The sequence below is a fragment of the Poeciliopsis prolifica genome, unplaced genomic scaffold, assembly GCF_027474105.1.
Source record: "Poeciliopsis prolifica strain line A6 unplaced genomic scaffold, Auburn_PproV2 SCAFFOLD028, whole genome shotgun sequence".
In the NCBI taxonomy this organism is placed as follows: domain Eukaryota; kingdom Metazoa; phylum Chordata; class Actinopteri; order Cyprinodontiformes; family Poeciliidae; genus Poeciliopsis; species Poeciliopsis prolifica.
This window is the reverse complement of record NW_026562403.1, coordinates 286,801-310,555: the sequence shown is the minus strand read 5'-3', so window position 1 is coordinate 310,555 and position 23,755 is coordinate 286,801. Positions and strand designations below refer to the sequence as shown.

Genomic DNA, 23,755 nt, shown 5'->3' with positions numbered 1-23,755 from the left:
CCAAATAAAGGTCTGCAGACCTCTGAATGCATTTCCTGGCTATCTACGAAAACAAATATCTGTTTCTACATTTCTTCTTCAAATAAAGGAAGCCGGGGCGTAAATAGTCACACATGGGCTGAGTTTAATGTTCAATGAGGTGCAGGGAGGCAAAAGGCTCGTGCTTTCACTCTGGGTCAAACATGAGGAATAAAAAGGGGTGAAATGTACATCCTGCTTCCTCAGCAGCCAATAAAACGGTCAAATTGTGGCGCAGGTTTGAACTTGCGTCCCCTTTTCTGATGACATAGGAAAATGCAAGTATTTTGGATCTTATGCTTTAGCAGCAAGCATGGTGTTTCTCAGTAATCGCGGCCAACATAAACGTTGTGAGACTTGCTGAGCAGAGGCTGCATGCATTGAAGTCCTCACTTTTTTAAGGAAGAGAGACGGTTCTACTTCTTCAAAACACTTTCTACTGACTGTTACCCGTTGATATTGGTTAAAAATAAAATGCCGAGATAATGCAGAAGCAGCTTCTTTTTGTTTTTTTTCCACATGAAATGAGCAGAAAATGTTTTTAAGTACTGCTAAATATATGTGGACAGGTTGTTGTCTTCAGAGTTCAAGCTGATGGAAAGCATCACAAAGAAGATGCTTCCAAGAAGAACCATCTTGGCGTTGGACGTTTTAAAAAGAATAAAATTTCATTTTTTTTTCTCCTCTACAGTTGCATTTTCCCTCCATTCCCCTCTGGCCTCCTCTTAACTCTGCAGATCTGGTGATTGAGAAGAGTCGACAGACGACACCCGGCTCCATCCACGTTTCCTCCCCGTGTTTTTGATCTCTTCGAAAAGGGGGATGCCCTGCTCTTCCATCTGCTGCGGATAGAGGTTGACATTTCGAGAAAAAAAAAATTAACATCTAAAATGTCAAAATAATCAAAAAAAAAAAAAAAAAAAAAGAACCTACAAATGGTCTGATGCTGAGAAGAGGGGGAAAATGTTTTTATGGAAGAAAAATATGATTTTGATTGGAAATTGTACTTCTATTGACACAAAAGCTCTACTAGATCAGCTTGAAACCACCTGAGATCAGTTGATAGATTAAAAAAACAGAAAAAAAACAATCTATGTGCACTCAAGTTCAGAACAATTTGCAGTCACTACCTAAAAATACAACATATGATTAAGCTGTGATTACAATTTTCTTCTTATCTCACATGCGAGCCGTTCAAAAACTTAATTCCTTGTAATTGTGTCAATGTTTTTGAAAAACTCGTGAGAAATTCTCTCTCTCTCTCTCTGTTCTTCAGCCGACAACAAATGTGAAGCTGATGAGCAAAACAGAGCGAGAAAATCCCCAGGCCATTCATTTCAGACTTTCAGTAGCATAAAACATATGAGGTTGAGGTGAGGATAGAGAGCTCTGAATGAGAGCATGAGGATTGAATATTGTGTTTTTAAAGACGCACGGCATGTTTCGAACCTTAAGTTGACTCAGTTTACTGGGAACAACCTGCAAAAAAAAAAAAAAAAAGAAGAAGAAGAAAGAGGGTTTTAACTAGGACGTGAGTCTTCCAGTCTTGGGTCGTGAACAAACCATTGCATCGTCGGTATTTGGCTGATTTAACAAGAGCACAGCAGTGGGAGATGATGTTTCTGTTTGTCGTTCGTCTCTAAATCGTGTGGGTGCGCTCTTGGGTGGAATTTTTATTCTGAAACCACACCAAGCTGATTTATTTCGGGCCAACAGTGTAAACACCAGCGGAAAAGATTCAAGCTGGAAGCTGGAGGTTAACGACGACCTCAAAGGGTCACGGAGGGAAAACTCAAAGAGAGGAGGAGCCGCTAAGGTGGGCATCGCATGGCCTTGGCTGCATATTTCATTCCCTTCGTCTGCACTATTTAACTGGCAGATGCAAAAGCAGATAGGCAGAATCTTATTTTCACGTGAAATTGAAACCTAAGCGTTTGGAGGTGAATTCCCCACGTGTTACCTCATTCCAGGAAACGGACGGTAGAGAAAATACTCAGACTGCATACATCTGAGTTCCTGTTAAACCTCTGAAAATCCCTTTAGATTTCTATATTTTAACCCCCCACCCCCTCCTTTATTTTTTAACCTGATCTAGATTGTATGAATATAAACAAACAAAAGTAGCAGAATTTGGTCACTTCTTTTATTATCAAGAATCTCTGCATTACAGTAGACAGTGAAAAAAAACAACAACACATGAATAAAGCATCAGCACAATGCCCTTTTCTATGTATGATGAATTGATTTTTTTTTCCATGATTAATAACAAAATGAAGTTGCATAAAGTCTGCTGTAAAGCCCGATGAAATGATTAAAAGGACGCCAACCATTGCACTTTCAACCCTTTATTATGCCACGCCCCTATCTGCTGTGCGCCCAAATTCAACTTCGGCCCCTTGAGGATCCTTTAAAACGAAATTAAATGCTGACTTTTATGTTCTTCTCCAGCTTTTCCCTGAAAAGTTACGCATGCTGAAATTATGCGGCCAAAAATGAGGAAGGACTTGAAATAAAAACTGCCGTTTGCTCACAGTTTCAAGCCAGGAACTTGACTGTTTTATGCCGCAAGAGCCCAGCAAGCATCACCTGTCAGTTTAAATATTCACTTCCACCACTGTCAGAATAAAAATGAACCCGAAGAAACACAGGATAGAGGTTCTAGCACGTTGAAAAAAAGAAAAAAGAAAAGTATAATTCAGTCTGCCGGTATAAGAAGGCAAAACACAGAAAGGCAGAAATAATTAGGCCGTTTGTGGTACCGTCATCTTTTCTCCTGAAATGGGAAGGAACATTTGCTACAAACACATCAAATATACCTGAAATCAAAACGAAGCCACTTTTTAAGAAATGTGAACTGGAAGTGGTGTTATTGAGGCTCACAGCGGAAATTAAGACTCATGTACTGCATCACACTGACAGATAAATACACTTCTTTTCTCAGGGGGCAGAGAAGGGACGAGGACGCCTCGGGTTGGGTCTATGGTTCTTCACAAATCCATAAACTACGCCATCGGCTGCTTACAGTATCGATTTAACTGGAACTGCGCTCTAAGATTTAAAATAAAATAAAAACTAAAAAAAAAACCTGGCCCACAGTTACCATGCTCATTGGTCCGGGGATGCGGAAACTCGCTTTGTTCATTTTCAGCCTGATCTAGAGCGTGTGAGGACCGACTTCGCCGAATGACGCGATTTTTTATTTATTTATTTTTTAAACTGCAAAAGTCCTCAGAAGAGTCCCGGCGCCGTCGATCCGCCGGGCTACATGAGCTCCACGTAATTGGCCGGGAACATCCCGAAGTGACCGTCCGGGCCGTATCCCCGCCACCAGCCCTCGTCGATCATTTCGATGCCGGTGATGATCTCGTCCGGGTCGAACGAGATCTCGGTGTCGTCGGCTGAAAGAGCAAAGGAACGGCGCGTCAGCATGAGCAGACGTGAAGCTGTGGTTTCAGGGGCTTTATGTGCTGCGTGTAATCAGCAGAGATCAGAGAGCGGCGCCTCTGACGATGTGGGGGACATTAGCGAGCACATGCTGCCAGTCACCAGCACACATTACAAGCTGCATTCGTGCTGGGCAATAACTATGGGATTTGGTGCAAAATATGCTGGTCAACGACATTATCAACTCAAAGAAAGAAAAAAATCAACTCGTTTTTAGCCCTCCAATAAGATGCAGCTATTGTCTCTTCACCTCCCAGATACCTAGAAGATGCACTGAAGGAAGAAGTGATGAAACGGCGTGGTCACCCAGTCTTTGAGAAGATAAATGTGCCCTTCACTTCTCAGAAACATGTTTACATTAAGAACAGCTGAATGTGTTTGTAATAAAAGCTGCTGTCTTCCCAGCGGTTTTCCACATCAGACTCTGTTTGCAAAAAAAAAGCAGTGAAACATAATGGAGTCACTGGTAAATATCACACTCTCACAATCTATCACTGAGAACCAGCCACAAATAAATCACATTTATTTATTCTAAATGCTATTTTGTCTAAACACATAATTGGCCAGGTTATTTCCCCACACCTTTTTCCTGTAAGCCGTGCTGCTGTGCGCTAACATTAATGACTTTCAATCACATTTTGAAGCTTGAAGGCAGAACGCATTGAAGACCTCAAAGACCTAAAATGGCCCGACTATTGATCATCTTCTCTGGCACATTTTACCACAGAAAATGATAACAAGATCGTTAGAAAATATTATCTCTCATACTTTTTAAATGTTGGGTTCTAAGACCGTTTATATTTTATTAGCAATTTGAAAGGGGGTCTTAGTAGTCGGAGCGCCGACTATTAAGAGTTTTACACTTGGACCCATTTATTAAACTTGATAAAATAATAAAAAAAAAAAAAAAACATTTTCCCCGTTCATATCTAATTGATAAGAACTGGCAAAAAAAAAAAAAAAAAAACATGTAGACCATTGAAACAGTTTACAGAAAATATTATACTTGTGAACTGTTTTGATGGTGTACGTGTTATGATATTTTTTTGGGTCAGTTCTACTCCATTAGATTGCATTTTTTAAATTAATTAATTAAATTTTTTTTTTTTTAATTTGAGCACTTTGTGAATTGGTAACAAGAAAAAAATAACAAAAGCAAAAACAGTTATAATTCAGCATTTTTTGGGGAAAACTAATTATTAAATTGTATCTTGCAAGTGTCTAAACTTTGGGATTTTGTTCCACTTGGCAGAGTTCGAACACAACTGGCCCAAGTTATGCTTTTGTAGTTTACATGAGGTAAATAATATCACACGACTATTAGCTAGCTGTCTTTCACAGCCACTAATTGGTGACAGAGTCTTAAAATAGAGCAGCAGTGCGATAAAGACTTGACACAAAGAGCTTCATATGAAGTCAGTGGAAACATCCTTTTTGGGAAAGGGTCTGATGTTTTAGAACTGAAGTTCTGTGGTTAAACCACTATGAGTATCATTTCTGTCTTTTCTCTTTTTAGGTTTAGTTCTGCGTATTCCTTTTATATGTAAATGCAAAACACTGTAGCTGCTAAAAAGAGAACGTTAATAGGGAAATTAGAAGTGACTCGATGCCGAGACGACACTGACGTTTTTCTGCATGTGCCCCCAGCACCACTTGTTTTAATTTGGTGGTCTGAGCCTCGCATTTTGTCGATGTTTGTGCTAAGTTACGCTAGAGTTTGGTGCAAACAGTAACAAACTGATGCAACAAAAGGCTTGTGGCTAAAATAAATAAATAAATAAAAAAATCTTTGAACGCGGTTTGCTAAAACTGCTGATATATTTAGCTTGAGAGAGAAAATTTAAGATTTTATATTTAACAAAACTAAAGGTTAAACATTACTAAGGCGACGCTGTTTTAAATGTCAACTTAGTAAACTACAACCATTGTTTGCAATGAAGACAATAAGCTATATTGCATTGTGACAACTCACCAGCCTGATAGTCATATAATGCTCTGGCACAGATTCCTCTATCTGACGTTTCCTCTACAGTCATTTCATAAGAGTTACTCTCATCCACCTGCAAGAGAACCGACGTTAACTCCTGGAGCAGATTCAGGTATGTCTTATGGTAGAAGTGTCTTTCTGCAGAGATGAGAACACCAACCTGGGCAGGCTCTTCATACGGTGTTTCTTCAACATACGAGTTAGCAGCTGGTGCCTCCTCTGGAAATTAAATAAAAATACAAAAAACATAAATGAGGTTCTCAGAGTATGACTGTGCCATTAGGGACTGTCACCTGCCAGCAGGTGGCAGCACAAACAACCAAACAGAAAAAACCCCAGCTCCTCAAAGTAAACAAAGATAGCTTTTTTTTTTTTTCTCATTTAAATAAATGGCAGGGTTGGGAAAACTGATCAATGATGGCTTAAGGTGATGGGGAAATGAAATGAACCCCACCTTTCCTCTGTTCCTGCGGAGGAGTTTCCTGCTCCTGCTCATCTTTCTCAAATGTGGCTGGCTCATCATTCAAATCCGGTTCTTTAGCACCCAAAACACAAGCACAGACATGCATGTAGACAATGGAGCACATTCACAAGTCCACACAGGTTCAACGCTGCCACCGGACACACTTAGAGCGTTCGTTACACTTTTGTTGTGAAAAGACAACAACAACAACAAAAAAAGACATAGGGAGTCCACAGGATTAGCTGGGTATAAAGCGTGACAAAGAATGAAAATGAACGTCATGAGAAATGAGGAGAAGATGACAAATATGACGAATGAGACACAGAGCTTTTTGTCTAGTGCGAGTCTATAAGACACACCACTATAGAAGCCGGAACATGTTTTACATCAGTCATTTGCCACTAAGCCGTAACGCCGTCTTATTTCCAACACTGACATGTCAAAGCAGCACATTCTCAGATCAAGAAGAATCTTTGACCAATCTGAAAGGTGTGGTGTGCCGCTGTATTCAGCTCATCTGACTCAATACTTTGCAGAATCGCATTTCACTGACACAAGAGCATTCAGAGAATGCCTAACAGATGTGCACATCTGGTGGAAATATTTCTCCCCATTCTTTGCAGAAATCTTAAGTTCTGACAGACTGAATGGAGAGCAGTCTTGCTGGGCCTATCACACCACTTGCCATGGAAATCCTGGCTGCTTCTCTGAATAAAGCTTTAGATTTCCAAACATCTACAGACTGTAGGTGAGCTGTATTTAGTAATACGGTGACTTACCAATTCACTGGTGGAGCTCGATGTTATTTTGTGTCATCAGAATAAAGGGGGCTGAATACAAATCCCACTCTTTCACATTTTAATGTGTGAATCAGCCAAGTGTTAATTTCAATGCAACTCATTTTTGGAAGCGTTTTACTCAGGAAGTTGATTCTAAGTAATAAAACAATCAGAACCAGTGGGTGTGAGTAACTTTTTGTTTCGTGACAATTACTTTTGATATGACTTGGGTTTAGATGCTGGTGTGTTTCAGTCTTCCTGTCAATATGTGTATGTTTGTGTGTGTGTGTGTTAAGCTCAGACCTGTGGCCCGGACAACAGCAGCTGGCACAGCAGAAGGAGAAGCTTGGCGCGGAGGTGAGCCGGCTCGCTCAGATTCGTACGCTTGCTTAGACAGAAAAGGGCTGCGAAGTCGCCCTGAGCAGACGAAACAAACACACCCCCAAAACACGGGTCCACAAATGGATGAGAGAGAAGACAAAGAGGAGGCAGACTCAGCGGAGGAAGAGACACGGTTACGGAGACAAGAGTTAAGTATGATCATGAGGCAACTAGACAGTCTGATGAAAAGCTTTGAGTATGTATAGAGGAGGCGATTACAGTCGCATCTACCACTCCCTGACAGCAAGTCAAGAAAGCGTTACGCTGATGCAAGGCTGGCAGGGGGCATATGAAGCAAGCAAGCTGTTACTGGGGCAATACCTGGCTGAGGGCTGTCGGGGGCAGCAGAGGGAGCGTCCGAGTCGCTGGGAGTCATCCCTCGCTCCCGCTGCTTGAACATTTCCCTGGGGTTCACGGGGCGCTGAGAGATCAGAGAAGCCGCCTCCTATAGAGGGAAAAAAGAGAAATGATAAAAAAAAAAGCAAAAAAAAACCCACTGAAAATAAAGATTCATTTGTAGGCGATAAAGAAAAGGTTGTTAGTGAAGTTCTTTTTTTTTCAGAAATTTGTGCTGCAGATCTAAACTGGAAAAGAAAACGGCTTTAGAAATGTGAAGCCTAAAGAGAGTAGGGTCAGAGGGAAGAGGCGCTTCAGGAGAGAAGGGTTTCCTTGGGGAAGGAAAACTCACGTTGGCTTTCTCCACAGAGTCACCTCTCCTGACTGCTTTCCTTTGAGCGGCATCGTTCTGCTGCTGCTGCTGCTCCTCCTGATGGTGTCGATATTAAATTTGGCACGACTTTCACAAGATGTGCGCACTTCATCTCTGGGTCATTCCGCCCCTTCGCCAAATCACACCAACACATTTTACCCGCAATTACCTTTTCGCATGCATTGATTATTTAGCAATCCGCAAGCTTAAAATGGCATCAGTTTTCCTTTTTGTAGAAATAAATAATATCAATCATTAGTGAGGTGTGGATCAGAAAGTTCTTGGGCGATACAGATGTTCTGAAGAAAGCCAGGGTTTGTGACACGAGGCAATGCCGAGATTATTCCCGCCAAAGTTTGGGCCAAAGTTTTCACTGGATTTTTATTAAGCTAAAAAAAAGTTTTGATGCATTTAACAAATTGTATTTTTAAAAGATCAACCTAAAAATCAACAGAGTACGTCAAATGGTTCAAACCAGTTCTAAGTTCTAATAAAAATAAATAAAATAAAAAAAGGTGAAATTTTAAAAATGAAGATAAATTTTCAAAAATCCTGGCATCACACAGCTTCTCCACTGGTTTTGGCTTTGATCCCTATTTACTGGAGTCACACAAACACATGTCTGATAACAGACAACCAGTAAAACTTGATAAAGTGTTTTAATCGTAAACCGTTCAGCTACTTAAATCATTAACTAAAAGTAAAAGTGGCACACACTTGTGCGGTGAGACCAGAAGTCACTTGCAGTGTTATTTTTTCTTTTCTTGTATTCTATGTTTATTTTTTGTGACCTGCTAAGAGACTGTAGATGACAATTAGCTTATTCCATAGTCCATCAAATGGTGACATTTGTTTTTGAGCTGCAAAAAGTCCCTTTTTAAAGAATGTTTACTTTCATTACCAAATGATTTATTGTCAAAGCAAGGGCAAAAATGTCCACTGTCCATGTCTGAAACGTCCTGCAGGAGGCGCTGCTATTTTTTACTGAACAACCGAAACCAAAACAACACGGGTATGAAATGGCGAAGCAGGAAAATGCCCAGCACTCTTCAGCTATCAAAACAGTGTTTTATAATAAACCAACTCCACTTAAATAAGTTCATCCCAGTCAGCAGACTGAAGAGCTGAAAAGCATTTGGTTGGCTGTCAGTCAGACTCACCCAGCGTTGCTTTTCCTGCTCTTTGCTCTCGGCTTCCAGCTGCTGCTGATACTTCCTGCCATGAAAAAAAAAAGATGAGGATCCTGTTAAAAGATGCTGTTATGAACAAGTCAGAACCAGAGCATGCGCTACCTACTTTTGCTGATCGATTTGAGAAGATCTCTCCTTGTCCCTTCTGTCCCTCTGCACTGCCTCTTTGGTCTCTCGGTCTTTCCTCTCCCTCTCCAGCTTTTGACGCTCCTCCTCAGCCTTGCGACGGTCCTCCTGGCGACGTTTCTCCTCTTCTTTCTGAAAACCCAACAGATCAGAATTCGTTGGAAATTTTATATTACTAAAAGCAGAAAGAGAGTCTTCTCACTACCATAAACAACTTAGATCTCAAAAACCTACAGGAGTTTCAATATAGTTCAAAATATTTACCTTTTAAACAAATACAGGAACTTAGACATTTTTTTTTCTACGCACAAAATATTTCCATGGTGCCACCAAGCAGTGTCAGCGTGCAAGCAGAATCTGCACAAGACTGATGTTCATTTGATGAAATCACCATCTGAGGTCAGAGTGAAACGGTTCTACAACTGATGTACCTCTGCCTGTGCCCAGAAGTTGTCTTTATTGGTCTTCTTTATTTCTGACATGGCGTTGGTTTTCTGGTACACTGAACCCTGAGGGGAGACAAAGGCATGCACAGAAACTGTGTAAGAATAAAACGGATGAATGAAATCCATAGTGATGCAAAGTGTTAGTTAAACCAGACACCAAAGTACCTCTCCTCTATGTTTTAGCTTTTTCAGATTCATTAAAGCCGCAGTATGTAACTTTTAAAAAAGCATTTTTTTTTTTTTTACATATTTGTTAAAACTGTCACCATTTTATAATGGTATCAGGAAGATAATATGTGAAAAAATATCCAAACTTCTTGGTGCCAAAGACAACCAATCAGAGCCAGGAGGAATGCATTAGTGCCGTCTGTCACTTTTGTGTACGCGCTGCTAAATGTACAAATGGCAGAGACACAATTTACTCATCTGCGTCATCGGTGGCTATGCTGACTAGTCCGAGTATTTGTGACAGGCTCCGTTATGGGCAGAGAGCAAACAGAGGGTGTGAGCAGAGCGTACACAAGCATGACTGACAGTACCGAGACCCTCCTGGCTCTGATTGGTTATTTCTGACCGATCTGTATTTCTGTTGATTTTTTCACAGATTATCCATCTCATCCTATACTTTCATAACACAGTGACAGTTTTATTACATATATTTAAAAAAAAACATCTTTTATCAAACTTATATACTGCAACTTCAAAGTAAAATACACAGATATAAGAGCCAGTTCTATATCTACAGTGTGTAATGACAAAAATGTCCAAGTGATAAGATCTCTGTACGACTTATGCTGTAGGGGAGGGAGCATACCACGGGCCCCTGAGGGCCGCTGTCCTGGAAGCGGTTGGAGGCTTCTTTGTGGAAGCTGTAATTGGCTCCTGAAGCTTTGGCCACCTTCTGCATGATCGCCTCAGGCTCCACATCCTCATCTGCTCTGGCATTGATGGTGACATGAGCCCCCTGAAACCGCGGGAGAGAAAAAGTTAACGCTCTTTCAGCGCACAACCACATTTTAAATGTACCAGCCAGTGAAAATGTTGCTGCAAACGGCCGCCATGTGAATCGGACAGAAAGCTGTCACTTTCAGAAAGACTAAGACTAACCAGTTCAATCCAACTGAGAATCTGTCGCAAGATATGATGATGAGATTGAGGTATTAGGTTGGGGTGCACCGATTGCAGTTTCCTGGCCGATCACTGATCATTGATAAGCCTAACCAATTTCAATTTTGACCAATACCGATTTTCAGAGCCGATTGGTCGGTACATCTCTAGTATTTTGCACAGAAAAGCAGGCAAACATTTCTGTCTCCAGAGGCAAAATAGCCAAGACGTACCTCAAAAGATTTGTAAAAATATTTTGAAAAACATGAATCATTTCCCTGAACTTCAAAAAGTGTGTGCTACTTTGTGTTGAGCTACTGCTTAAAGCATACATATAATTTTATAGTTAAGTTAATGTGAAAATGTTCTAGGACTTTTCCAAAGCTCCAAATTCTTTACTACTATAATCTTTTCAGAAACTACAACTTCCAGCAGCAGAACTACGAATTAAATAGCACTAATATTGCATAACCTGGAGGCTAACTCTCTTCTACCATAGGAAATGGCGCAGTGATAAGGAGGACATTACCCTTTTTGTTTAGTGTCATCAGGCAGAATCATAATCATAATTTCAGGTCAACTACAGTTTTACACAGCTAAAAATATGTGATTACTAAAGTGCAAACTTTCAATAAACAAGATTCAAAAAAGTTTTTGACAATCCTGTGATGGCAGTTTTCTCATCAACTGTGCTGACAGGAAATGATTCAGACTAGATGCCTTTGCTGACATTTTGCAGTCAAAAAAATAAAATAAAAGGGAAAAAGATGCATATTTCACATAGCCTCAAACATTCAAGATTACCTTAAGGAAATTAGCTATGGCGCTGACGTGGTTTGCACAAATTCCCTTCCTGGCATCTTTTACACCCTCTCCAGTCTGAAACGTAAACCATCATTGAAGCGTTTAACAAGTGGTGATCACGTCGCGTGAAATGAAATGCGGGACAGAGCCACGCAGCACCGACCCAGTTGATGAGGACATATTTAGGCAGACCGGAATTGGGATCCTGGACCCGGCAGAAAGCGTACATCACTTTTCCACTGTTGAGCTCCTCAACCAGCTCCTCCAGGCCTCCATCTGATACACAAACATTGTGGAAGAATTCAATGGCTTCTTGTGGTTTATTGTGCAACTGTGGACATATTTTCCCCCCCTCTTGGAAATGTTGGGCTTTAGAAAGCAAAGACCAGCAGTTCTTTTGTGCTCAGATTCAAGCACCACGACTGCATGCTGACAGAGACATTCCCACATGCATTTGAGAACAACGACAACAACTGGGTTATTTACCTCCTTTTTCTACCAGGCGAATGTCATTGCTGTTTCCCTCATACGTGAACAAGGCCCTGTGGAAAACACAAGGACGTACAGTGTTTTATCGCTCATTAATCCATTTTAAGCGTTCATGACACTTAAGCCCCTCTTCACACAACATCGTTTAGGGAAGTAGAGTTGTGTAAATACGGCTTCTGCAGTTTTAATCCTCTTTAGAAACAGACATGTTAGTAATCTTTCTAGGCTGCTGGCCTTTGTCTTAAAGGTTTCACATAATTTTATTTGCTTGGCGAATCTAACTATTCTTGAGCTCTTTGTGTGTTTTACATGTTGCAGATTGAAGGGAAGCAGAAAAATGAAAAGCAGATGACAGACGTATCTGCCAGGTTTTAACTCGAGATGCATCAATGCTGGGTCACTGAAAGCATTCAAACATTATCAGTTCAACTACTTTTCATAAATTTGAATCAATGCTAAAATCTTCCTCTAAATGTACATGTGCATCATCCAACAGTTTGGTGCGATACTAAAGTATATACTAAGTAACTATTCCAATGTTATAATCTCATAAACTGATTCTTTTCTGTTGGGATTAAACATTTTTTAATCAAAGCAATTGGGTCGCACTTTTCTTTTTTAAGTGACATAGTTCATAAGGGGGAGGAGGGAGCAGAAGAGTCAAAGAAAAACAGAAATTGGCATCAGACCAGGGAAGCCAGATCAGTGAAGTTTCTAGTTTTAACCAAACACTGAAAATACACTTCCTCTCCATATGCAAAGTGCAAGCTCCTTATTCTTCTTAGATTCAGAAACCAGCTCTCTCAGAAAGTAGCAAGAGCCAAGTCAGATCCCTATTCTTCTTTTGTTTTTACCCAGTCTGCAAAACAACAGGGAAGAAAAATAACTAGTTACTGAATAAGTGAAAGAGGGCTGCAGAAAGATTAAAAAAATGAACACAGGGAAACAATCAGAACATGTATGTAGAGGGAGGCCCGAGCTATGAGGGAATCCTGGAGTAATTTCCCATTTGGGTGAAGTAATTCAGGTCAGAGTTAAACACTGCAGCGGTCATCAACAGGTATCTGTCTGGAGGCCGTGAGAGCTGTGGGGTTTGTTATCTGAAAGAGGAAGTCTCTGAATTTGCCTCTCACATATTCATGTCATGTTCTGCCTCTATGTCGCCCGGAAGTGGCTGACATAGGTGAAAGTCTTACCTCATTTACTTCATTAGATCACTTAACAAGTGCTACAAATACACATGAAACAACATCTCACTAACATGACACACATCCCTGATTACCAGGTTTTAGGTCAGCAAATCCCAAACCTGAAACATTTACTGCCAATCAGTTGATTGGTAATTCTTCCCACGAGAAGAACTGATTTATATTGAGGTTATTATTATTATTATTATCATAAATTCCAGCAGACAACCACTAACAGAAATCTAGGTACCATGTAAGTCAATCAGATTCAATGCAACTTATTTGACGACACACTCAAAGCTAGCAAACATGAAGCTAACCAGCCCTCCTGTGAGGCGCGAGCGCCGCTTTGATGGCGGCGCCCCTTACCAGTTCGTGTCGGATTTTTCATCCACTACTTCTTTATAGGCAGCTGTTAACGCAGGGCCATTTTTGCTGAGGTTAACAGCCATCGTTTTTGCCGAGTACAGCTGGGCAGCTAGCTCTCTGCGGGCTGCGCCCTTCCTACAGGAGGAGTGGCAACGATGCTGACTTTCAACCACATTCGCCCAGGGTGCGCTCCATATCATGCGCCGCGCCTCCCGGACGGCGGGGCTCTTCAACTTGTTCACGATTGACGACATATGACTGTAGTTTTATGTCTTGTCCGTATCATTTCTAAGAAGCATCGCTTTGTTTCTCAAGAGAATTGGTTTACAGACGAATATTTTGCCCCTTTTTAAAATAATGTGTAGCTCTGCCCCCGTAAAAGCCGCGCGTGCGAATTAGTTAATCAAACGTACCCCAGTGTGCGTCGGTTTCAGGCAATCAGTGGCCCTCTAGAAACAGACAGGCCCTGGGCAAGAAGCGTTTCAAAGGCCCCCCGAGTGATAAAAACTAAAGACGCTTCAAATGAAGGTTCCTGCGGGATCTGCAAATGTATTCACTTTAAATTTTTTCCAACTACAAACTTCAGTGGGTTTTATGCGTTAAAACAACAGGAGCAGCACAACTTCCCAAATGTAATCATAAAAAAATATGTAGTCAGCTCCGCAAGTCAATATGAGTAAAAGGACTTTTATTACAAATCGAATTTATTTTTTTGTACCAATTTTCCTTGAAGAAATTTGTGTTTCAAAATAGAGGTCAGATTGGGTGGGCAGTTCTGAGGTCTCGCCATTGGTTCTCAATTGGATTTCAGTGAGGACTTTGATTAGGCCGTTCTGACATATGAATATGCCTCGGCCTGGCCAGGGGATGATAATCTTTACTATTCAAATAGTTTTTATTTGAACTTAAATACAAATACATATAGAACTGAAGAACACTGAAAAAAAAACCCCCAAAAACACCGGGTTTTAAAAAGACTGCCCATAAAAAAAAATATTTACTTTATGGGAGTTTAAGAACAGCAACAGCATTTCTTTTATTAGGTAGCAAAGCAAACATTTAAAATGAGAAATACACTTTGTTGAGCAAAACAAAAAAAAAGAAGAAAGAAATAAAACATTTAAATAATTTCAGTTTCATATCAGTCAAAGTTATCTGGAACTTCGGTGGAGAACCTTAAGTCGAAGATTTTACTTAGACGTCATCACCGAAGTGCACAAGGAAATTATTGCATGTTTAGTGTCATCCTCCCACTGAGGTGACATTCTGCACCAGTCCCAAGTATTTTGCAAGCGCTAACAGGTATTCCTTCCACAACTGCCCTTCATTTAGCTCACATCATGTTGCGACCACTGTGTCACCAAGAAGGTGTTGATGTTATGCCACCCAAAGTGTTTTGCATGTAGGCCAAACAAAACAACTTGGGTCTTCGTTCACATGTCTGAGCTTCCCTCTCTGGGCTTTAGCAAATTCCACGCAGGACTTTTTCCATCTTGACAGTTTGTGCACGCATGACTAACAGCTCCAATTTATGTGAAATGTTTTTGATGTGAAATATTTATGCCTCTTTCGACACCGTCACTGGCCCGGTAAAGCTCATCGTATAAACACACAAACTCCAAAAACAGACAGTTGTAAACCAAGATTAACTTTATTTTCATGTTATAACAATGTCATTAGTTATCTTGTTTCTATCTGTGAAGACATGTAGGTTCACGGTGGCAGTTGAAGTATAATTCACTCCAAATTTTCAGATGCGTGAAGGCAGGTTCTGCATTCCGACAAAGCCATGACATTAGTACTGTTCAAGCAGGTTTCCGTGTCTTTTAACGGGACGAAGAACCCAATTTGGGGCTAAAGTCTTGACAGCTAATTTACAGTTAACGACACATCCTCCGGATATAGAAAAATGAGGGTTAAGGCTAAAAAATGTTTTTAGTTCGAGGTGTCAGGCAGATGAAATGTAACAAAATCCCTGATATCTGGCAAATGGCTGTGAGAAGGTTCTCCAGAGTGCAAAGCATGCCAAAGCTGCCTATAAAAAGTCTACAGAGCACGCTGGACAGAGAAATGAAATGTGGCATCGCTCGTATTTATACTCGAGGGCGAATTGAGCTGCACAGCTGGAACATGTAAATAGATGACTGCACTTGAACTGAATTTATAGAGCAACTGGATCATGCAGCTAAGCCTTTCACTGCATATAGAGAATATACTTTTAACACTTTAGAATGCATTGTTTTTCTAGGACTTGCTTTTAAATGGCTTCTATAACAATAGCTAATAAAAATCTATGTTATGTGCCTAATTCAGTGTTAATTCTACAAAGCTTCTACAATCAGTCATGCTTAACTATGCACCGTCCTGCTGTTAAACCTATTCAATGATGCCTCAATAGCAGAAAATAAAAACATTTCCCTTTATATTGGCAGCACCAGCATAATGAGACACAATCACAACTTTTCTTATCTGCCTTGTCCAGCAGTGGAGTATATTAAAAATATGACATCATGACACTTCACAATCACGTTCAGTTTTTGTGACATAAAGAAAAAAAAAAAAAAAAGCCTAAAACTAAAAGCTTTCAAAAATACAGTCACATATGTATAACCCAGACAAAATATGTTACTGTCAGTTAATTCCAAAATAAAACTTTGCAGACCCCTCATGAACATGACAAAAAAAAACAAAAAACAAAGCTTCATATCTGTTTAAAGCAATTTATAGTGTCATCATATTTAACGTGTCAAGTAACTAAATGCTCACAACTTATAATGGCAAAGTTTTGCACAGACTCCTCTCCAACAAGGGACACCACCATAAACCAGAGGGCCCTTTTATTACAGTAAAACAGTAGCGTGTAAGTCTCATTATGACATCTGAAAGCTCATGAAATCCTGGTGTTCCTTGATGAATAATATCAAAAGTCCTGCAGAGGGATAGTGAGGGTGACAGTACTTCTTACACAGCATTTATTTGTGTGCAACACATTGCCTCTTCATGAAAAATTGGCTTCTGCTTTTTTTTTTTTTTCCTAAGGTGAAAAGAGATGAGCACTGTACATAAAGGGAAGATAATGGGTCGATGCTCGTCAAGTCTGATAACTTGGTTAGATACCTGAGTAACTGTACCGATGGGGTGGAGCACAGCGAAGCAGTAAGTGGAGGACTAACCGTGTTTGTAGCTACGTAACACAAAATAACAGTAGTATTGTTTTTGCACAATGAAAAGATCAGTGACCGGTGGTTATTTCTATAGTATACGAGTGCAGTGACAATGTGTGTGAAAGGAGGGGAATGGAAATCTAAGCCCATGGGGTCCCAGAACACTGACTGTAAAACAGTAGCTCTCCAGTGTCTTAAAAATCTGTAAAATTATTTTTGAGTTTCAATTACAGAGGACAACTGGGACAATTTTTTTTTTTTTTGAGTTTCACATTATTTTGGGGTAGAGACAGTTACTGCCAACAGATAATCAAACTGCTGTGCCCTTTTGTGTTCACCAAGAAACATTCTGTCTCAATTGCACATCTACTAAACAGTCTAACACAGAAAGGCCACTAAATACATGAAAGTACAGAAATAAGAAGAAATCCAGTATGGTGCATGAAGTACCTCTGAAATGAAGGGAAAGCCACTCTCCTAGACCGAAGTGTTTGCATCTCTGCAGAACAATAGCATGACAATGAGAATGAAGCGTATGAATAGCAACGGTGATAATCATAACAGAATGACTACCAGTTTACAGTCAAAGTGTGGCATCAGGGACTGTAAAGAAATTCCAGTATTCCATATGGGAGTGCTTTAAGTAGGCCGCCAGGTCCTGCTGTGTACATCTATACCAGTAATGAAGGACAGCACATTGTAGCTGCTCAGGACACCAAAAGCCAAGAGGCACCGTACCGCATTGGATCGCTTCCTTCTCAAAATGTGGGCTGTTTTGTTTTTAACTTTTCGTTTCCCTCATCTCCGTTTGTTCATTTGTATCAAGTAACAAATCCTTTGTGGGTTCTTTTGTTCTCATTTGTATTTTGATCTCCCTGGTGTTCTCACATAGCATACTTCTGTGTCCATTCTCTTGCTAGTTTGTTGTATCTGGAAGAGCAAGCAACAGTTTAGTTTGGTTTCAAGTTGGATACTATCCTCTTTAAACCAGTGGTGTCCAAAAACCTCACGTTAAAAGCACTTACAGGCCCCAATGATGTCATTAACTTTTTATTGTGTTGAAATGTTCAAAGTAGACTATTGAAAGAACTGGATACATTGTGGAGGCAAAGCATAAAATGGGTATCTTATATTTGCCTGCCTGATTAATTTTTTTTTTTTTTTAGAAAAATTATTAGAAGTAGATTTGATCTAGAACTTATTTCAAAACGGTTCTCAGCAACAAGAACAGAAAGCAGGTCGCAATCTTTGCAAAAACTCGCTGCATTTAGCCAAGTTTAATCCCTGGGTGCACCAAGGCGCCATTTGAGTGAAAACAACTAATTAGTCATTGAACATATTAAATGAGAATTTGTCCAAGTGGTCAAAAGCCTCACAAAATTATTTCAACGGCAGTAAGTGACCCTCAGGACACACTTTGGACACATCTGATTTAAAGTTTATTTCTAAAAATAAATAAATAAATAAATCAGAATGCACTCACTTTTCCCTGTCAGCTTTGTATGTATGAGCAATCTCTGGAACCAGAGGGTCATCTGGATTTGGATCACAAAGAAGGGAGCAGATAGACAATAATACTGTGGAGAAATAAATGAAAGGTTTAAAAGTTAGACATTGAATTTAATGACTGTCAAATGGAGAAAAAAAGTCAATATTTAAAAAACACATCTATTCCAAAACTCACAACGTACAGAAGTCTAATCAGATTTTAGGTGTTAGCAGTCTACATGCAGACATGATGTTGAGGCCAGCTTTCTTCCAGCCTTTCCATTGTGGTTGCTGCTTTAACTCAAATTGCTCTAAATTTTTAGATAAGCATGCAGTTGACCCGAGTCCACCTTCCTGGGATTATCTTCTGAGATGATGACCTGCTTCCTGCTACTACTTAAGCACAACCTTTAATGTAAATTTCAACCTTGAAGTTATTTTCCCATAATCTTCTACTTTACACCATTAGTCAGCTGTTTTCACTGTGAAGTCCACAATTAAGGTTTTTGCATAAATTACATTTGTTGACATCAATATGACTGGAGCTGCTTTGGCTTCTGTGAGGGTGCAGATCGCAGCCCACAAACCGGCAAACTACAGAATCCGAATAAAAACTGCAAAATCAGACAATAACACCAGACTGTTCATGGCGGTTTTGACAACAGCCATAACATTCACAGTCATTACTTGCGATTATTTCACATCGGCTGCATTCTAAAAATAAAGTAAAATCTCTTATAGCCCGGCGGAGCTTTGTAATATTCACCTACTTTACAAAGACTAAATGCTGAGTGGTGTCTCTGAGTTTCAGAGGAGCATTAACCAGGCAGACACGCAGCAGAAAATTCAGCTAATAATACATAATCCTTGGGGTCGTGATAGTTTTACTATTTTAATATACAGTACTTTGGGTATATCGTAAACTTAGAACACCAAAACATTAACAGTTCAAACTGTTGAAAATATGGCTTTGATTAGAGTATTCATTTGTTCTGCTCCAGAAATACTTCTAGAAATACAGAAATACTTTAGCAATTAACCGGTATTTACCTTTTGACACTGTGAGTGCAGGTGACCACTGTGACCTCAAGATGTCCAGACAAATACTGCCATTGCTGTTGATATTAGGATGGTATATTTTTGTTGTGAACGCAACCTGGGTTAAAACATGAAATATGAAAGTAGTCAATAATCATCTGCGTTCTGCTAGTATTAATGAGTTAATTGTACCAAACTGGAAAACTGCTGAAGTGTGAGACCTATGAAACTCCTCTTACTTTTGGTGGTTTGAAGGGATAATCTGTTGGAAAGTGAATGGTGAGGAAAAACACCCCACTCTGGTAAGGACTGTCACTCTGGTAACACAGAAACAGAAACAAAGTTACAATACTTTTAAATAATAGCACTTCAAGTATTAGCTGAAAGTTGGAAACAGATGTACTTACTGGACCCATTATTGTTGCCTGCCAATGAAACACTATTTAGGAAAAACAAAAATGATATCAGTTTGATATACTGATATAAAATTCCAAATACACAAGAGAAAATATTTATTTTGTGCAACAAGGAATATGTAATTGAGACTATATCTTTTTAGCCAGGGAGTCCTGGTATTGGTATTATCATCATTACGTTTAGTCATACGTCCATAACAAAATACTTACAGTCATCACCGACTGGTCCAGCAGAACACTGGGCAGGAGGGTCCCTCTGCAGGTCGGACAGTTCCTTGAAGAAAGACAGTCACACATCTATTTAGCCTTGACTGTGCGAAACCATTGAAATGCATTTTATACAGACTTAACAAATAAGTTTCACTAAACAAACTTTTACAGCTAATGGTCAAACTATTATTACCCTAACATAAATGTACAGGAAAACAACAGTATTTTCTGTTTATTTTAAACCAGTCCACGTTTTAAGCTCACACTACATAGGAACAGTTTTTACTATGAGTGCAGACTTGCACTTATCTCCATGACGCAAGGTTCAAACTAAAGTTATTTGACTAACTGAGATTAGTCACAACTTCTCTGTGGCATACGTGGCAAAAGAAGTTGCAGCTGGACAATCTCAATATGAATGCAGCATAAAAACATTTGTAAAAATGTTTAATACTGAAATATTATGCAAGACAGTTGTTACAGCGTTTCCTTCATGCAACACAAACACAGAGTTAGACATGTAATGTCTAATACAAAAATTAAAATGTATTCATTTTAAAACAACTACAACAAAGGCCAGGGTGAGTTTTAGAGTTGTTCAAATTTGTTTCCTAATGCAGCTTAAAACTGTATTTTTTTTTCCATCTGAACTGAAGAACTTGGAAGGAATTTGTCAATAGGCACATTAGTATATTTAACTGTAAAAAATGTGACCTTCTGGCTAAGGCTATTACAAGTCAATTCCCTAACACTTATTCCCATTGTTTTTGTTTTTTAAAAAAAGGCAAAATCCATCTTTTGGTTTTGATACAGAAGTCCAACTAATGCAACATCTTCCTTATGAAAAATGGCAATGAAGCAGAAAGTGTTGTTTGTAAGTAATTCAAATGATCCAGTGTGTCTCAAATATAAGTAATACACAACGTCATCAAAAACGTTTTATATTAAAAAATGTTTTTTTTATGATCTCCTATCAGTAGTGAAATAAAACCATTCACCTGCTCTGCGCAAATCCAACCCCACAAATAAACATATTAACACAATCAACACAGACAGCAAAACACTGGACTCTTAAATAGAAATCAATCCTGTTATTTAACGTCACTTGAAGGGAAGCCTATTATATAAATACACACCATAGCCTGCTCCAGTGGCCCATTTGCCATTCCATATATGGCAACACTGACTGTAGGGTTCAAATTTGGCAACCACCGTGCAGCTGTCATTCAGCGAGTAAATACATCATCCGCTACAGCATTAGGGAGAGAAAACTAACAGGATTCTGAGCCAGGAAATTATCCGGAAATCTTTGCCATGGCGACCAGTCAGTCCAACGTCCCCACTTTATAACCGAGCCGATAAAAGCTAGCCAAACGTTAATCTGTGAACTGACTTCTGAACTACTTTTATTCCAACAGCAGGACAGGACACGTTACAAAGTTACTTGTTTAAATAGAAAACATGTCACACAAAGAAGCAACAATATTTTTTTTAAAAAAAGCGGTTCTCGGATTATTGTGGGCCGGCATCACTGTAGCAATGCGCCAACTGGGCCAGTGGTGGTCAACACGCCTTTGTCTTTGAATTATTTTGAAAAACAGCTTAAAGAAACACAGCGTTGAGGCCACATTTAACCGTGGAAATGGGACGCCAAGATGCCGTCTTTAAACAGCGAGCCATTTTAAAAGAGAAACATCCACGACAATGTTTGGCCGGTTATGAAAGCAAAAAAAAAAAAAAAAAAAAAAAAAAGAACAACATACACTCACCTTCTGAATTCTTTTCAACGCCATTGCTCCAGTGGCTGGCTATGCTAGGTAGCCTGTCAGCTAACAGTTAGCACCTCAGACATACAATTAGGATTCTGTGGCCGCGTACTGATGAATTCAGCTCTGCATTCAGTCAACAAATCACGTCTGAAATGCGGGAAGTATGGGCGTTTGGGCTAGAGCACAACGACTGCGATAAACCGTGTGTCTTTTTTGTCGCTCTCACTTCAGACAGCAACAAAACATCCGGAGATATTTTAGCTGTGTGTGTCTGACTCCTCTTCGTGCTAAGCGAACAGTTGATATCGCGAGACCTATGTAACAAGGAGTCAAAGCAGTTTTGAATCTATCTATATTTATCTATAACTATTTCTATCTATATATATCTATATGTCTATATGTCTATCTATCTATCTATCTATCTATCTATCTATCTATCTATCTATCTATCTATCTATCTATCTATCTATCTATCTATCTATCTATCTATCTATCTATCTATCTATCTATCTATCTATCTATCTATATAACATAAACTGTAAGGCTGCAATGTATAACAACAACAATAATAATAATAAAGCAATAAGCTGATTGCATGCCCATTTCGACGTTCAGTATTCTTAGGATTCTGTTAGCATTCACTATCTTGACTTGGCAGTGTTTACCTACTCCACCTTGTAAAAGATCTATCATACTCTAAGGACATCTCTTGCTTACAACCAACCTCTGGTGACCCCACAAATATTCTGCAATATTCAGTTTTGAATTTAGGGTACGCCAATTCAAAATATTTTGTAGAAAAAGCGTCTTTCTCAGGATCCTATTCTGAAGACCAGGTAAAGAGAACAGCCCATTAAAACAGTTTCCAGATTGTTGCCACATGTGTACCAAGACAAGTTCACCTTGGAAATGTTCCTTCAGTGGATCTGCTTGTGTCTTGAAAGCTCGCCTGGCCATGGTCTGTGTTGTGTTTCCTTCAGTTTTGCAAAATGTTCAAATTTTTACACCACTCCTCATTTTCAGCTGTAAGATGTTTGAAGGTCACATCTGAAAAGAATAATTAAATATCAAAATAAATAAAATAAAACATACTTTTTATTTAGTTGGGTTATCTAATTTGTCCAATATAAAAAATTGTTATTTGAACTCAATAATTTATGTGTGGGGGTAAAAAAATGGAAATCTTGTTAGAAAACTTTGCTGGGACAGCTGAACTTTTTCTCAGGTCTGCAGTAGTCTAGAATGGATTAAGTAATTTGATAAATGCGTCATGGCAAAAGCTAAACAAGATTCAAAACAATTTCTTTTTCTTTTTGGTTAACAAAGAAAAATCAAGGTTTGATCACATTTATTTCTGCATAATTTAAACTTTTAAAACTGTATTGTTTAATGTAAGCGCATGCATAATTTAAAAATGATTTTGCAGTTCTTTCAGACAATAATTTTCATGCCAGAGGTTTTCGTTTCCTGAAGACATGATGTATTCGGTGACTCCAGGTGTCCACAAGATGTCACTATTTGAAAAGAACAAAAGTACAGACATCACTCAACAAGCTTGAAGTATCATGAAAGCTTTCACTTAAAAATATTTTTGCAAAGTTTATTTTTATTTTATTTTTAAACTGAAAACTCCTTGTCTCATCAGTGGGGAAATTTTTTGTTTTGGGATAATCTTTTTTTTTTTCTTTTTTAAGTGGACATGTATGTAAAAATGGATCAGAGGCAATGAAAGTCAAACGGGTAATATTATTTTCATGTATATAAAGGAAAAAGGGGGAGGGAGGTAGTCTTTGGAATTGTTCATTCAACACCCAATCACTGTAAAGGCATATTCATCTGAGTCAGCTGCATGCTCCGGTTTCTGCACGGCCTTGTCTCACAGAACCGCATGAGCTCCCCTTTATATGTCTTAAACAAGGGTGAAAAAAGACCTCTCATTATTTTAGAGAGTGTGCATGAATGGGACGTAGTGTTCATTCTTCTTAAATGGCTGATTCAGTGTCAGGTTGACGGTCCTATAGTCAATGTGACACTGAGAGGGACCATTTTCCTTTGGAAAACTGAAGATTCCTTCAGATAATATCTTATTGTTTGCTCATCTCAGTGCTCTCAATGACCTGCCTGTCCTCGGGGCCTGCCAGTAATCAGATTCAGCGAGCAGCAGAGGTAGC

General features: G+C 39.3%; 2 protein-coding genes across 8 annotated transcripts; both read right to left on the bottom strand.

The window, feature by feature from the left end:
* Window positions 1-2,147: 2,147 nt before the first annotated feature.
* dbnlb (drebrin-like b) lies at window positions 2,148-13,657 on the bottom strand. Of its 6 annotated transcripts, none has more exons than XM_055049143.1 (15): window positions 13,500-13,657; window positions 11,941-11,996; window positions 11,618-11,730; window positions 11,455-11,529; window positions 10,358-10,507; window positions 9,529-9,606; window positions 9,078-9,229; window positions 8,942-8,996; window positions 7,761-7,838; window positions 7,394-7,517; window positions 6,995-7,108; window positions 5,904-5,984; window positions 5,610-5,668; window positions 5,435-5,522; window positions 2,148-3,416 (listed from the first exon to the last, which is right to left on the bottom strand). In XM_055049143.1, the coding sequence occupies exons 1-15, from the start codon at window positions 13,580-13,582 to the stop codon at window positions 3,280-3,282; spliced, it is 1,443 nt and encodes a 480-aa protein (XP_054905118.1). In that variant the 5' UTR covers window positions 13,583-13,657; the 3' UTR covers window positions 2,148-3,279. The 6 variants fall into 6 exon arrangements, with proteins under 6 accessions (XP_054905118.1, XP_054905119.1, XP_054905121.1 ...); XM_055049144.1 differs by having other exon boundaries at window positions 7,761-7,835; XM_055049146.1 differs by lacking the exon at window positions 5,904-5,984.
* A 1,474-nt stretch (window positions 13,658-15,131) lies between these two features.
* On the bottom strand, window positions 15,132-21,870 carry ube2d4 (ubiquitin-conjugating enzyme E2D 4 (putative)). 2 transcript variants are annotated; one of them, XM_055049131.1, is made up of 7 exons: window positions 21,585-21,870; window positions 19,816-19,879; window positions 19,597-19,628; window positions 19,429-19,506; window positions 19,202-19,307; window positions 18,147-18,240; window positions 15,132-17,593 (listed from the first exon to the last, which is right to left on the bottom strand). In XM_055049131.1, exons 1-7 carry the CDS (start codon window positions 21,606-21,608, stop codon window positions 17,548-17,550), a joined length of 444 nt encoding a protein of 147 aa, XP_054905106.1. In that variant the 5' UTR covers window positions 21,609-21,870; the 3' UTR covers window positions 15,132-17,547. The 2 variants fall into 2 exon arrangements, with proteins under 2 accessions (XP_054905106.1, XP_054905105.1); XM_055049130.1 differs by lacking the exon at window positions 21,585-21,870 and adding an exon at window positions 20,952-21,185.
* Between the last annotated feature and the right edge of the window lie 1,885 nt (window positions 21,871-23,755).

What these genes read in the sequence shown, in the direction of transcription:
- dbnlb (XM_055049143.1), bottom strand. Translation starts at nt 13,582, where the DNA reads ATGGCTGTTAACCTCAGCAAAAATGGCCCTGCGTTAACAGCTGCCTAT. An exon ending in ACTTCTGGGCACAGGCAGAG is followed by an intron (nt 9,230 to 9,528) that starts GTACATCAGTTG and finishes TTGGGTTTTCAG; the next exon opens with AAAGAAGAGGAGAAACGTCG. An exon ending in TGCTGTTGTCCGGGCCACAG is followed by an intron (nt 5,985 to 6,994) that starts GTCTGAGCTTAA and finishes TGGGTGCTAAAG; the next exon opens with AACCGGATTTGAATGATGAG.
- ube2d4 (XM_055049130.1), bottom strand. Translation starts at nt 21,041, where the DNA reads ATGACAGCTGCACGGTGGTTGCCAAATTTGAACCCTACAGTCAGTGTT. An exon ending in TGGACCAGTCGGTGATGACT is followed by an intron (nt 19,629 to 19,815) that starts GTAAGTATTTTG and finishes TTTCCTAAATAG; the next exon opens with TGTTTCATTGGCAGGCAACA. An exon ending in ATCCCTTCAAACCACCAAAA is followed by an intron (nt 19,308 to 19,428) that starts GTAAGAGGAGTT and finishes GTTTTAACCCAG; the next exon opens with GTTGCGTTCACAACAAAAAT.